Below are 15,325 nucleotides of genomic sequence, written 5' to 3' on the forward strand. Positions count from 1 at the left end.
CACGTCAAGTATTATTATTATTATTATTATTATTATTATTATTATTATTATTATCATTATTATTATACGTATACTCCTCCGTCTTTTTAAAAAGATATTCAATAACAAAAAAAAACCTCGAATAAAAACGACACTAGCGAACCATTACTGGTAACTCAAAAAAGTGGATGTTCACAAATTGTCGAGTGGAAACTATTACAAGTACATATAGGAATTTAGATGTCCCGTGTAGATTATGTTTAAATAAGAAATTTGAAATTCTAAACTTTGAAACCCCGAACACTTATTTAACTATTAAAAGTTCAACACACAAGTGTCCACACTAAAGATACACACATTTTTAAATATTGGGAACAATTATCTAAATATTATCCTAACATTAACAGTTTTCCATAGATATACTGGAATTGATCGACTGGGGAAAACTATTTAGAGTCTGATCTATAGATCTTTTTTTTTTTTTTTTAACTGTGTTGTGTTTTTTAACCCTGTTTATTTTAATGCATTAGTATAATGGGATAAAGAATGGCTTAATAGATCCAAAATCAAAGTTCTATTTTTTCATCATGAACGCTTAAATTCTTACATGAAAATAAACGGGGCTTGCCCTGCCAAGGCGGGATAAGATCTTTCTCGCAGCTCCTGTTCAGATGTGGCAACAATACTTAATCCTTGGACGTACCTGGCTTTTACATAGGTAGAAAATTGCATGAGCAGTTAGATATCTAATAGAGCGGTAGAAGGATCCCACCGTTTTTCCAGCAACATTTGAAACAGATTTAATGTACGTGTTCCATTTCAAATCAGGAGACACTCAATTAAAAAAAAAGAATAAACATATGCTTGTATTTTCTTACTCACATATTCGTGCAGTCTGTTGATTTTTTTCATTCATCCAAGAATCTATTTTTCTTTTTACTTTTTCGCATATTCTAACTTCCTGCATGTTTTGCTTTTCACAACAAACAAAAAATGTGGTAAAAAAACAAATATACAATAAATAAATGTTACCAAATGCAATATACGTTACTCTTCTACCTACTTGGGTTAGTCATCCATGTTTTGACTTTTTGAAAATGTTTATTAAATTTGAAATGCAATTAGTGCCGAACGATTAAGTTAAGCTGGCAAGATAGCGGACAATGAGCTGTCTTGTTTAGAATCTCGATAGTCGCTCAAAATTAAAAAATAACACAAAATACGCATAAAAAAATCCACCCAGTAAATGTTATTTTAACATTATTATGCAGGTAGGTAGGAGTTATCTTTCCTTTGGTAACATTTATTTGTTAAATATTTGCTTCTTTCCTCAATTGTTATGGTTTCACATTTTGATAGGCTAATATTTATTTTTTTTTACACAACAATGCTTTGATCATTTACAGCTAACACAATGGACTAATCAGTGCGAAACGCCAAGAGCCAAAATAAAAACATCCTTTTTGTTTTCTCATTCAATTATTTCATCAATGTCTCATATAATGGATATATATATATATATATATATATATATATATACATATATATATATATATATATAAAATGTTCTCGATTTTTTATGTTAAATGAGACATTATATATGTATATATATAATAAAATGTTCTCGATTGTTTGTGTAAAATGAGACAATATATATATATACATATATATATATATGCATATATATATAATGTTCAGGTTAATATTTTCTAGAGGTAAAGCAACTAAGACATGTTTTATGAGGTAAATACAAGAGTGCTCAATATTGAAGTAGGGCAAGATGTATGTTTTTATTTCTTTTACATAAGCATCAATATGTCGCTACACTTACTTGAGCATGGATCCGTCAGCCAGTTACAGGTAACTAGAAACCTGTTTATACAAAACTTAGTCTGTAACAGATCTATATCTGTATAACGCCCCACTAAATAACCGTTTACAAATATTGTAGCCTTGCATAGGATAGCTCAACTACTAGTAGTATCGAATGGGTTAGACCTCTATACCGCTCTTCCTTAGTCAGTCTGAGAAAATGTCTTCAGATAGATTGGCTGTCACATAGTCTTCTTTCAGTCGAGTAACTGGAGAGTGTAGGATCTGGAGCGGGGCTTCCTTTCAGTTTCGGCAGATTGGGGAGTTTATTTGTCTCCATCTGTGTTTGTTTCCCACAATTCTTCAGTGTCTTGTTTTGATCGATTTGCCGCTACCCACTGCTACCTACAATTTTTAGGCAAACCTGGGAGGCACACAGTTGATGCTTCAATGATTTCCCCTCCTTTGGGAGTATTATTCCCCCATTCCTTCCTTCATGTCTCAACTAGATGCAAAATTCTTTATTTTTGAGTTGTAGATGGGTTTTTGGGACTTGAGTCTCGAGGTATCAGGGGCATATTTTAAAATTTAATGGATTGGTAAATTCCTGGTGTCCTCCTCGACGTTTTGAATCCATTTTTGAGTTGAGTTTTCCCTCCTTGTGTTGTGTGGTGCGACGAAGTTTGCTACTGATAGCCATTGTGTTGGGGTTGACATCAGACATTCTCATGTAATACGATCAGGCTATCACATAACAGTATATATTGCCTTTAATCAAACTAGTCCCTCATGCCTTAGTGTCACTATGTCTTGTTTTGGGTAAAATATATATATATTGATTGTAGGCTATAATTGTCAGACATCGCTACAAAATAACGTGTTCGATGTAACGTTGTTTATCATCTCTTCTTAAGTTTATTATTCCAGAAATGGGTGGATCAGATTATCATAGAACAGTATGTATTTGTAAATTCGTTAATATATATGGACCCAACGCGTTGTAGACTTCATCGCAAAGAACCCACGAAAAGAAGGGAAAAGGATTTATACTCGCTGTTTCAGGATTTAACAAAATACTTTTATTCATCCACGCATGATTTCATGCCTCGGCTGTGACGTCACCCACGTGTCTCATAGGTGATCGAGATCATCGATATGTGCAGACGTTCTTCTTCTTTTAAGCTTTTTCTTTTTTCCTTGTCGTAACGTACACTGCTCTGTCATTTGCATAAAACTGCCGTACGTGTGTCCGCGCTTTGTAAAATAATAATCGAAGTAGCCACTTCTCTATTAATTGAAATACACCATATTTGGAGTAAATAAAAGAACAAAAATGTACCATTTCAATCAGTTCACGGCGCCATGTTTTCTTTTTGGAATTCCCCATAAAAAATCAAATTCTACCAAATTCAAACCATCAAAGATTACTACACTACCATCTTACATTCATTAACTCTTTTTCTCGAGTGGCCATCAGGCCTTGATATGTAGTGACTCTAAGTAAAAAAAAAAAGCATTGTCTATTATCAAAGTAACCTCTTATATTTTTAGTAAAAATATGCTTTGTTTTGGATAAAAAAAAAAACTAGAAAAAAAAAACTTTTTTACCAGTCCACGACGCCATGTTTGTTGTTCTCGCGTCGCTATTTTGTTTTTTTATTCACAACATTGTAATTTTTGTTTAAAATACCTTTTGCTTCGATCACAGGCAAAGAAAGATTTTTACAGCAAGAGAAATGGAAGCCTCGCAGTCAGTACACATTCAAATACTTTGTATTTCCTTTGCTTATTCCTCTCCCCATTTCAATATTTTTACTCGCTAACATTCCCATTTTTCCTGTTAAGCACTTAAATTCTTCGTTGTTTTCGGTGTTCATCATTTATTCAATATATTGTCATTAATTTCTGTCTACTTTGTCGTGGTCCAACGTTTGTCTCCATCCTTCCCTATTCTAAACATATTACTTTTTCAAAATTATTTAAACTCAAGTGTATTATTATTATTATTATTATTATTATTATTATTATTATTATTATTATTATGATGATGATGATGATGATGATGATGATGAATACTCACCAGAAGTTCTCACATAAATCATCATTAATAAATGATAATTTTCGATGGTTTTTCCTGCAGTCGAGTTGAGAAGACTAAACATTTTTTTGTTCTATTCAGTTTTTTTTTCAATAAACTTGGCAATGACTTTGCGTCGTCACAACAGCGTCTTGCCATTGATTTTCACTGGCAGCGATCATCGGCCTTCATTGTAATATATGTGGCAATAAACCTACCCAAATCGCATATTATTATTATTATTATTATTATTATTATTATTATTGGCTCACAAGGAACTTTCACAGAGGTCATCAAAGATCTCTCCTGTGGTGGTCCCTGGAAGCTGACTGACAACAAGTCTCCCAGGTGTCCAGTCCTCTCCGCCTCTTTCGGTAAGATTTGCAAGTGAATTTGCGTTATCGCAACAACCGCTTACCATTGATTTCTCGCTGACCGGACTTTGAATGGCAATAAGCCTCCCCAAGGTACTCACTAGGAGTATTCACAGAGGCCACCATCAAAGATTTCTTTTTGGGAACAACTTGTATTATCTGGAGTCTGAGTAACAATAAGTTTTTCCAGATTTCCAGTCTTCTCCACCTCTTTCGAAAATCCTGGCAGATGAATTTGCGTTATCACAACAGCCGAATTCCATTAATTACTCATTATTATTATTATTATTATTATTATTATTATTATTATTATTATTATTACTACTAGTAGTAGTATTAATAATAATAATAATAATAATAATAATAATAATAATAATAATAATAATAATTCTACCGCAGGTCCTTATCAGAAATTACTCGCGACAAGTTCAAAGTGTAGTATCTGTTCTTCAGATGCTGCACTTCAATTTCTTGTTCTCTGTCAGTGGAGTAGAAATCCTTCACGACTGATACAATTTTTATTTTTGTTCCTTTTCTCCACGTTAAAAAACGACCCTGGTGTCTAACTCTGTCCCGTGGGGAGGCATTGTAAATAGGTACTCATAATAACCAGTAGCCTTCTCTGAAGTTTGGGTGACAACAAGTTTACCAAGATTCTAATCTTTTCTGTCAAACACTTAAAATTTTCTGTTGTTTTCGCTGTGCATCATTTATTTTATATTTTGTCGTCATTCCCCCGTTTGTTGTGGTTTAATATTTGCCCATTTCCTTTCTTATTCTAAAAGATATTGATTCTTTAAAATCATCCAAACACCATCCGTATTCGAACCCTTCAGACTACAGTGCTTATGTTCAGTGTTATTTTCAAAACCGTTTCAATCAATGTAACCTTCGACTTTCTTCAGGTGTATTTTGTTGAACGCGGGAATCTTTCTGTTAGGATGGAGCACTCTTGCCACACCGGGACAGGAGCTGCTAGGAGCACTCTATCTTGCTTGAAATAATAATAATAATAATAATAATAATAATAATAATAATAATGTTAATTAACAAGAAAGAAAAATCCTGTCAAATCGTAGACTTTGCTGTCCCAGCTGATCACAGGGTGAGTATGAAAGAAAAGGAGAAACGAAGCAAATGCACAAAGTTAGCCAGAAAGTTAAAATGGATTTGAATGATGAAGAAAATCAAAATAGTACCGATAATAGTAGGAGCACTAGGAACAATTCCGAAAAATGTCAGAAATTGGAATCAGAGGAATAGCTGCAAAAGTACAACGACTAACGATAATGAAAACGACGGAAATATTAAGGAAAACCCTTGAACGCGGAAAATAATACAATATAACGAATAAGCGTCACAGGGAATGAAGAACACCGAAGCTGCATATCTACAAGTTCTACACCCTCCATGGTTTCATCACCGCTCCCTCTAATAAAAAAAAGTGATATCAAAGGGCCGAGAAGGGGCAAGAAGGACTGAAAGATCGAGGAGAGAGCGCTAGCCAGACTTTGGCTGGACAAGCACAAAGAGAACTGGAACCTTGGGGAGGCTGAGTGCCACTCAAATTCCAGTATAAACCAATGCCCACTGTCAGCGAGAAATTAATGGTAAGAGGCTGTTGCGATGATGCAAATTCATTTGAAAATGCTATCGAAGGAGGTGGAGAGACCTGGACGTCTGGGGAGAGTTGTTGTCACTCAGCTTCCAGAGAACACCACAGGTTTCCAATCAGATCGTTTGTTGACCTGTGTGAAAGCTCCATGTGAGCCAATAATAATAATAATAATAATAATAATAATAATAATAATAATAATAATAATAATAATAATAATAATATGTACTTGATTTCTAAGGAGTTCAACTGTTTCTTAAGATCATGCTGGAATTGAGCCAAGCTAGGAGCACCCTATCTTGTCTTGCCAGAGTTCCAAACGGACTTCGAAACCTGGTAGGTGATGACCTTTTCTCTTCTCTTAAAATTTTTTTCCCACAAAAGAGAAGTTGCCAGTCTGTCTCTGCTCTATCATTATTTTTATGGCATGTACTCGTCTGAGCTACAGTCTACGGTATCCCATTGCCAAACTTTCACAAAAAAAAACATGTCTAGCTAAAACCACTATCAACAATTTCCTCCACTCTTTACCTGTGCCTTAAGCTAAATGTGGATTCCCTGAACTAAGTATCTTTCATAGAACTGCACGCCTGTGGGATTCTGTTCTGCTGACCTGATATCTAGTTGACTACAATATGGTTTCCTTTAAGCGAGTTCTTGCTGAGCTGCCTTTTTAAATAATCAAATGGTATCAAATTTGAGCTTTGATAATTGGGCTCCCTTGTAAAAAAGCCTCGAGTTTTTCACTAGAAAACGACGCTCAAAATACAATTGATGAGAACAGTAGAGGGAATAATTTAAATAACACAAATAATCAATACTCCTCTAAAAATTGTAGAATCACTATTTCGTGCACTTCATTTTTATACTGTTTTTCTTTTTCACTCAAGAGCCAATTAAATGGAAAGCAGATAGCGTATAATGTTTACTCTGCCAAGCAGAACCGACTTCTGGAGTTCGGTGATGTTATACTTGATTATTGACGTAGTCTGTCCAAGGAAATCAACTCAGTAGGCAAAAAGAATGAGAAACTACGAAACCACCAGGAACTGAGGGTGGGGATTGTTAGGGTGGGGAATAAGCAAACTTCTATTGTGTGAATCATCATAGATGCGCTTGGCTCAATTCCAGATAATCTTGAGAAACAGTTGACCTCCTTGGAAATCAACATCACTGTATTATTATTATCATTATTATTATTATTATTATTATTATTATTATTATTATTATTTGTTTGTTTGTTTGCAGTCACTACGATGTTTTTATAAAGGTCATCATCAGAGAAAACTCACTGGAAAAAACCGGTAGTGTTCCATGAAATCTTAGAGAAAATCAAGTTTCCTCAGATTTCGCTTACGATCTCCCTCTTTCGAACACCTTTGCAAATGAATTTGCATTATTGCCAAAGCCGCTTACCATTGATTACTCGCTGGCAACGTCTATTTGTCTTCACTAGAATTTAGGTAATAGCCGGTATCCTCAAGGTCCCGTGGTATTATTATTATTATTATTATTATTATTATTAGCTCACAATGAGCTTTCACACAGGTCATCTAAGATCTCCCATTGAAAACTTGTGGTGTTCCCTGGAAGCTGAATGACCACAAGTCTTCCCAGATTTCCAGCACTCTCCACCTCCTTTAATAACATTAGCAAATAAATTTGCATTATCGCAATAGCCTCGCACCATTGATTTCTTGCTGGCAGCGGCCGTTTTTCTTCACTGGAATTTGAGTGGTAATAAGCCCTCCCCTAAAAGTTCTAGTTCTTTTCGCGCTTATTCAACGGAGATCTGGTCAGCGCTTTCTTCTCTTTGAGCCTTATTGGCTATTAGATATCCCCCCTTTTTTCGATTGGAGGTGATGGGTGATGGGATGGAGAACTTGTAGATATGCAGCTTCAGTGTTCTTGGTTCCCTGTAACGCTTCTTCATGTCTTGCCTCTGCAGAAGTTTGTCTGGCTCACGCATGTGCTTCATGTCTATTAATCTCCGCATTCAAGGGTTTTCCTTAATATTTCAGTTGTTTTCATTATCGTTATCTGATGTATCTTTGCAGCCATTACTCTGATTCCAATTTTCCCATTATCTTTTCAAAGATTTTCGGAATTGTCCATAGTGCTCTTACTATTATAGGTATTATTTTCATTTTCTTCATTAGACAAATCCCTTTCAGCTCTCTGGTTAGCTCTGTGCATTTACCCCGTTTCTCCTTTTCATTGTGGTCAGCAGTGACAGTAAAATCTACGATTTGACAGGACTTTTCTTTCTTGTATATTATTACGACACATTATTGTTATTATTATTATTATTATTATTATTATTATAATTATTATTATTATTATTATTATTATATTTATTATTATTATTATTATTATTATTATTATTATTAATCACTAGGAGTTTACACAAATGTCATCATGAAAGAATTTTCTTTAAAAACAACCCTTAGTTTTCCCTGTGGTGACAACAAGTCTCTCCAGATTTCCCATACTCCCCACCACTTTCGATACTATTAACAAATTATTTTGCGTTATCGTAATAGACGTTTACCAATCATTTTTCGTTAATGTCAACCATTAGTTTTAGCTAGGAGTTGGGTGACAATAATCCCGGTCCTTTTCGTACTAATCCAGCGGAGGTTTGGTTAGTGTCCTTATTCCTCGATCTTTCCATCCTCTTTGACCCCCTCGCTTATTTGGTGTGGCACCATTTTATGGTGACACTAAACAGGCGAGGATAGACAACGAGGGCGCAGGGGCTTAACGTATACTTATGCAGTTTCGGTTTTCATGATTCATATGTTTTTGTTGTTGTTATTATTATTATTATTATTATTATTAACTTGTATTTGAAGTAAAATAAAATACGCATCAAGTGCGCTTGAAAGCCAAATGACAACGTAATATTAGGAAAATAAACAAATATTTTACTTGTTTGAAATTTATAACGTAAATATATTTCGGAGCTATAATCCATCCTCAGTATGTTGTTTTCTTTCTTTTTTTCTTTTCTTCTTTCTTGTCATGTGTAAAGTTGGAGAAAGAAAAGTCTGTTGTAAAGAGCCGCGTGTTGTATCTCAGTGGTTGTATTTTTAAATGTTAGAACAGTGCTTAGGCAACGCGAGAATAATGTCAAACGTGTGAGTTCTCTATTGATACGTCGATTTAATTTGAATAAAATAAAATACGTATCAAGTGCGCTTGAAAGCAAAATCTCAACGTAATATTAGAACAAATATTTTACTTGTTTGAAATTTATAACAGAAATATATTGCGGAGCCAAACTCCATCCTTAGTATTTTGTTTTCTTTCTTTTTTTCTCTTTCCTTCTTTCTTGCCATGTTGTAAAATTGGAGAAAGAAAAGTCTGTCTGTAAAGAACCGCGCGTTGTATCTCAGCGGTTGTATTTTGAAATGTTGGAAGAGTGCGTAGGCAACGCGAGAATGACATCAAGGGCGTCAGTTCCATATAGAAACGTTGATTTAATTTGAATAATATAAAATATGTATTTTGAAATGTTGGAAGAAAGAAGAAAAGAAAAAAAAGGAAGAAAACAGCACACTGAGGATGGAGTTTGGCTCCGAAATATATTTATGTTATAAATTTCAAACAAGTAAAATATTTGTTTATTTTCCTAATATTACGTTATGATTTGGCTTTCAAGCTCATTTGATGCGTATTTTCTTTTATTCAAATTAAATCAACGTTTCTATATGGAACTCACACCCTTGACGTTATATTTGAAGCATCATGTCATACGGCAGTTTCCTACTTTGTCACACAATCCTTTGCATTATTCTATGTTAACCTATGCTGTGCCCATGCAAGTGTTTTTATTTTTGCTGTCAAAGCACTAACCGTTCGATTCATTCAATCTGTCTGTGTAGACTCAAATGATGACTTGTAAGCATATAACGCGTTTAAACATGCACCATTCTATTGCTATAGACCCAAATGATGACTTGTAAGCATATAACGCGTTTAAACATGCACCATTCTATTGCTGTAGACCCAAATGATTACTTGTAAGCATATAACGCGTTTAAAAATGCACCATTCTATTGCTGTAGACCCAAATGATGACTTGTAAGCATATAACGCGTTTAAACATGCACCATTCTATTGCTGTAGACCCAAATGATTACTTGTAAGCATATAACGCGTTTAAACATGCACCATTCTATTGCTGTAGACTCAAATGATGACTTGTAAGCATATAACGCGTTTAAACATGCACCATTCTATTGCTGTAGACCCAAATGATGACTTGTAAGCATATAACGCGTTTAAACATGCACCATTCTATTGCTGTAGACTCAAATGATGACTTGTAAGCATATAACACGTTTAAACATGCACCATTCTATTGCTGTAGACCCAAATGATGACTTGTAAGCATATAACACGTTTAAACATGCACCATTCTATTGCTGTAGACTCAAATGATGACTTGTAAGCATGTAACGCACCATTCTATTGCTGTTCTTGTTTAACATAAATAATAAATAAATGTAATGAAAAACATTTAACATTCATGTCAAGCATATTTGTATTGGTCCCCCGACAAAAGGAGGGTGGACTTGTAAATTCACCCTTATCCGTTAGTCCGTTCGTCCGTTCTTCTGTCTGCACTTTTCCCAATAACTACGCCTTGGAATGTTTTAAAATTTTGCACAAACATTAAACATGATGTGAGTACAAAAAAGTAACAAAACGGATTTTCCGGGAAAACTCCGGTTGCCCCACTAGGGGTGTCTTTCGGGATAAAATTGCTAAAATTGACACTTTTGTGCTTATTAAAAAAAAATGATGCCTTGGATTTTTATAAAACTTCTTAAAAAGTTGTAACTAACTGATTTCTATATAATTCTGTTTGTTTATACTTCGTGATAACTCTTGGGTGTGCCCCAGGGGCACTTTTCGGGCTTAAAACAATCCATTTTAGGGACTATTTTACCATATTTGTGAAAAATTTTCTGTATATGTAAACTTAGTAGTTTTGCATAGTGCTGAACTGAAATTTAAATATTTGGATACTCTTGGGGCTAAATAGGGGAGGCAAATAGTGGATTAGTCATTTCTTTTTTTTTTGTATGGGGCAGAACTCAAATTTACATATGTTAAGGCGTACAACTGCACCGTTTGTTAATTTTCACCAGGATTTGCCATCCCCTGGGATCTTTAGGGCTAAATCGGAGGGTGCAAATGCTGAACTTAGTCATTTTTTATGCCTCGTTCACTGTGCACTCACAGGGGACTATGCATGCTTCATTTGTTATTTGTATTTTTAGGACTGTTGTATTTTGAGTATCGCCGGCACCAAAGATTGAACCTCCAACCTCTACAACAGTATTGTTTTACGCGAGAGCCTGTGATGTTGTGGATGAAATACTGTTGGATACAATTCAATGGTCGTAAAATAACAGTCAAGATAAGAAAACACAAAACAAGACGAATGCAAAAGAATATTTTGAAAGACAAAGAAATCTTCCAACACGGATACTAGTTATCTTACTTTGCATATTAATTCCATAAAAAGGTTTCCTCTGAATACAAGTCTTGTTAATATAGACTAACGAAGAGGGCGCCCGGATTTGCATCAACTAGGGTTGGATTTTAGCCATCTAACTTTGTCCCGAGCTATTCGCCACCATGTGGGACCCCTGTGCTGTATCAGGTCTTCCCTCCATCTCGTTCTTAGTCTCCCCTTGGCCTCTTATTTTCACAAGGTGTTCACTCCGTTGACATGATGGACCATCTATTGTCATGTTGTCTGACTACGTGCCCTGCTTATCTGTGTTTGGATGTTTTGACAGCGAACCCAGATGTTTGTCTTTCTATCTTGTAGAGTGATGCCTCACATTATCCTCCCCGTCATCTCTTGTGCTATTGCCCAGATTTCACTTTGGCGAGTTGTCAGGGCCCATGTTTAACTATCGTAGATCATCACAGGTAGTACATATTCATTTAAGATCTTCCCTTTTATTGAGATTTGCTTTTCGGCTTCTCATGGAATTCCTCATTTTCCCAAAAGCTGCCCATCCCAATGCTACCCTTCTCTTTATCTCAAGGAGGAGATCTCCGTCTTTCGTAATTTTCTTTCCCAAGTAGATATAGCTTTCAACTTCCTCGATGGTCTTTCTATCCACAATTATTGGCGACTTGGCAACATGCTGGTTCAACATCACCTTGGTCTTCCTTAGATGCATGTTGAGGCCAACCAGTTTGCCCTAGAGTGGATGTCGTACATAAAATACGCTTAAATATAATATTTTAATTTGTTCAGATTTCGTATATATTATTATACAGTCGTGATTTCAAAAGTAAAACTGTATTTGGGTGCCATCAGCTACAATCTAAACCGAAACTGCGGCATTTAAAGCTGGTGACGTTACCACTGTATCGACGTGACACTTTTAACTCAATTTTGATCCCTTAAAATATTTTAACCGGCTTAAGACCCATAAAAGAACGGCCCGTCAAAAAAAACAAAAAACAAAAACAAAAAACAAGCAAAAAACATAACAACAACAATCACTTGAGGCCCATAGCGATTTTTAGTTTCGAGGCAGATGGAGTTTGAAAATATGGAGACAGACTGACATGCAGACAGACCTATAGCCGGTTTATATATTAGATTTCCAATTTTTAGATACAATGTGGTCACTAAAAAGCGGGGGGATTTGAGGTTGTTTTTTGTTTTGTTCAACATTTGTTTTGTTTGAAATGGTATTGTGTCTGTCTTGTTCAGTTGGTCTATTTCAATACACGTATTATGGACAGAGGCAGCAAAAAAAAAAAACCCCAAAAAACAAAAACAGAACAAAAAAAAACTGTTAGACTTTCGAAGTCAGGTGATGATTCTTTACAAAATCGAAACTCTGAATTGTCAAGCTGTGTTACTGAATCGTATTCAATGATTACAAGACATCAAATCGATAATGATGTTACAACTTTGAAACGAGAAGTTCCTGAAGTAGCGGCTACTCGGATAAAAAAAAAACAGCCCCCCCCAAAAAAAAACGAATTTCCCACTTTTGTAGAAAGAATATATTTAATTCTGACAAATCTTCCGCTTTTCTGGCGACCATACTCTATATAGGCAATAGTTTTGTCGATAATTATATGATTATAATTACTGATAACGAGCGGGGCTTGTGGAAATTCCATGGAATAAAAACTATATTTCAACAACAAGTATGAAGCAAATATTAATATGCATTAACATTTTTATTAAAATAATGTTCATTGTATTTTAAATATAGAACACCCAAATTTAATAAATGAATCAGTAATAATAAATACTTAGAACGTAATATTGTGCTACATAGTTCAATACAAATAATCGAATCATGTTGTAGGACACACTCTTTAATTTACTACTTCAGTTCAGCACTTTTATTCTTCTATTTTGCTCTGTTTCTTTAGAATGTTAAGAAAAATTAAGTAATTACGATACATAACTCATGTTTTCCCTAATGTTCGCTGAATTCTTTCTTCGATAAAGATACTAGACGCCGAAATTAATACAAAGTCTTTTCTCTATAACATGATACAACAATGATAATATATTATGTATTCAAAAAGAAGGCTACAAAGAAGAGAGGTAACTCTAATTTTCTTGGTCAGGTTAGCCCTATTTTTTAGCATAATTTCGCGAACTTTTCCTTTTTCGAAGCAACTTAGCTTTCAAAAATTATATTTGGGTTTTATATAAAAGCGTAGCATATGGCATGTTACGTGGCCGTTACTTTTTAAGTGTGTTGTCACAGTTCAATCCTCTCAAAATCACACGCTGCCTCTCATCGCCGTAAAGAAACAAACAAAATATAAAAAGAAAGATACAAAAATATGACTCGGTTTATTTTCTGTTTTAACCAAAGGCTTTTATTACCGTTACTTCCCAGACAATGCCTGCTTGTTGTTGTTGTTTTTTTTTTTACTGGTCATTTCGCCGACCATCGGATTAACAAAACGTTACCGTTTCGACATCAGCTTAAAAGTCTCTCGCTGCCACGACGGGGCCACACATCAAATTCACACGGTTCGCGTTTTTCTTTCTGCTTCTCGCCACGTGGTGCATTTATTCCCGCGCCGCACACGAGTAAAAAAAAAACAAAAGTTCGATCGCTCTATTTGCTCGACCACGTGCTGTATTTTTCTTTGATTTTCTTATGATGCGAGCTTGCGCACACCTGCTAATTTGCATACGCGCTTTAACGGCTGCTGTTGCTAATGTTTCTCACACGACCAAACGCGGTTTGTTACACGACTAACTAAGGAAAATGCAAGCAGGATATAATATATAGACTAGCAAACATATACTTCTTTGACTCGTATATGATTGCTAGGATGGGTTTGTGATATTATAATAAATGAACTACGGCACCTTCCCATAGGAAGAAGTAATGACGTACAAGATAATGTAATGTTAAACGAACATTACCACCCTATCCAAAATAATAGGAGTTAATGCCTGGGAGAATGATATAATGACAATACAATAGATACTACACTAGCCACAGTAAAACAAAAGTAATTATGAAACCACTAACAGCGTTGCTCCAAAATAAAAAAAATACTAACGAGAGAGGGGGCACTCGGCTTTGCCTGGGCGTAAAATACGCTTAAATATGATAGTTTAATTTGTCCTGATGACGTATATATTATTATATAGTCCTGATTTTAAAAGTGAAAAAAAATTCGTGTTCATTCAGCTAGAATTGAAACCGAAAGCAAAACTATAACATTCAAAGCTTGTGACGTTACCACTGTACAAACACGATACGCATATGAACTAATTAAAAATTAAAAGTTAAAAATAAACTAAGATGAATGTACAAAATATATTATGATTTTTTTTTCAATCGTGACTCATTTTGGATCCCTTAAAATCTATTTCAACCTGCTAAAGACCCATAAAAGTACGAACCGTAAAAAAAATCCAATAATTTTATGCCTCTAATGCCGCTATACGGTTTTTAGTTTCGAAGGAGATAAAGTTTGAATATATGGAAACAGAGGCGGACAGGTAGACATATAGACTTTTATATATTAGATTAAATTCATAGAAATAGGACAGATATATTTCAAGAGAAATTCGTTATTTCCATGGCAGGTGCTCGTCTGAACTCCAATCTCTGGTCCCCCCCCTCGCCAATCTTTCACGAAAAGCACCCGTCTAGCTGAATCCAATGTGAAGAATTTCCCCCACTCTTTATCTGTGCCTAAATCAAAACGCGGATTCCATGAACAAAGCTTCTTTCTTAGAACTGCACGCCTGTGGAACTCTGTTCCGTCTGCCTGCTTCCCACCGGACTAAAACTTGGATGTGTTCAAGCCCAACGTTAACAAATTCCTAATGAACCGCCCCCTTAAGTAAAGACTTCATAATATCTCCATATTAACGTAATGTACTTGCAATAACCCTTATCCCTGTGTGGCTTCCGGGCCTTGATAAGTGGTGAT

The 15,325-nt window shown here is 35.1% G+C and overlaps 1 protein-coding gene across 2 annotated transcripts in view; it reads left to right on the forward strand.

Moving 5' to 3' along the window:
* The window catches only part of LOC145259283 (glutamate receptor ionotropic, kainate 3-like), a 510,406-nt gene that overhangs the window by 314,822 nt on the left and 180,259 nt on the right, over nt 1–15,325 (forward strand). The window contains exon 7 of one of the 2 annotated variants that reach the window (XM_080117149.1): nt 3,500–3,541. The exons of the other annotated variant lie outside the window; for it this stretch is intronic. Coding sequence (XP_079973275.1) covers nt 3,500–3,541 — 42 coding nt within the window. The remainder of the gene's footprint in view (nt 1–3,499; nt 3,542–15,325) is intronic. 2 annotated transcript variants of the gene reach the window in all.

This window comes from Euprymna scolopes, chromosome 34 (assembly GCF_053919585.1).
Source record: "Euprymna scolopes isolate OS-2025 chromosome 34, ASM5391958v1, whole genome shotgun sequence".
Classification (NCBI taxonomy): Eukaryota; Metazoa; Mollusca; class Cephalopoda; order Sepiida; family Sepiolidae; genus Euprymna; species Euprymna scolopes.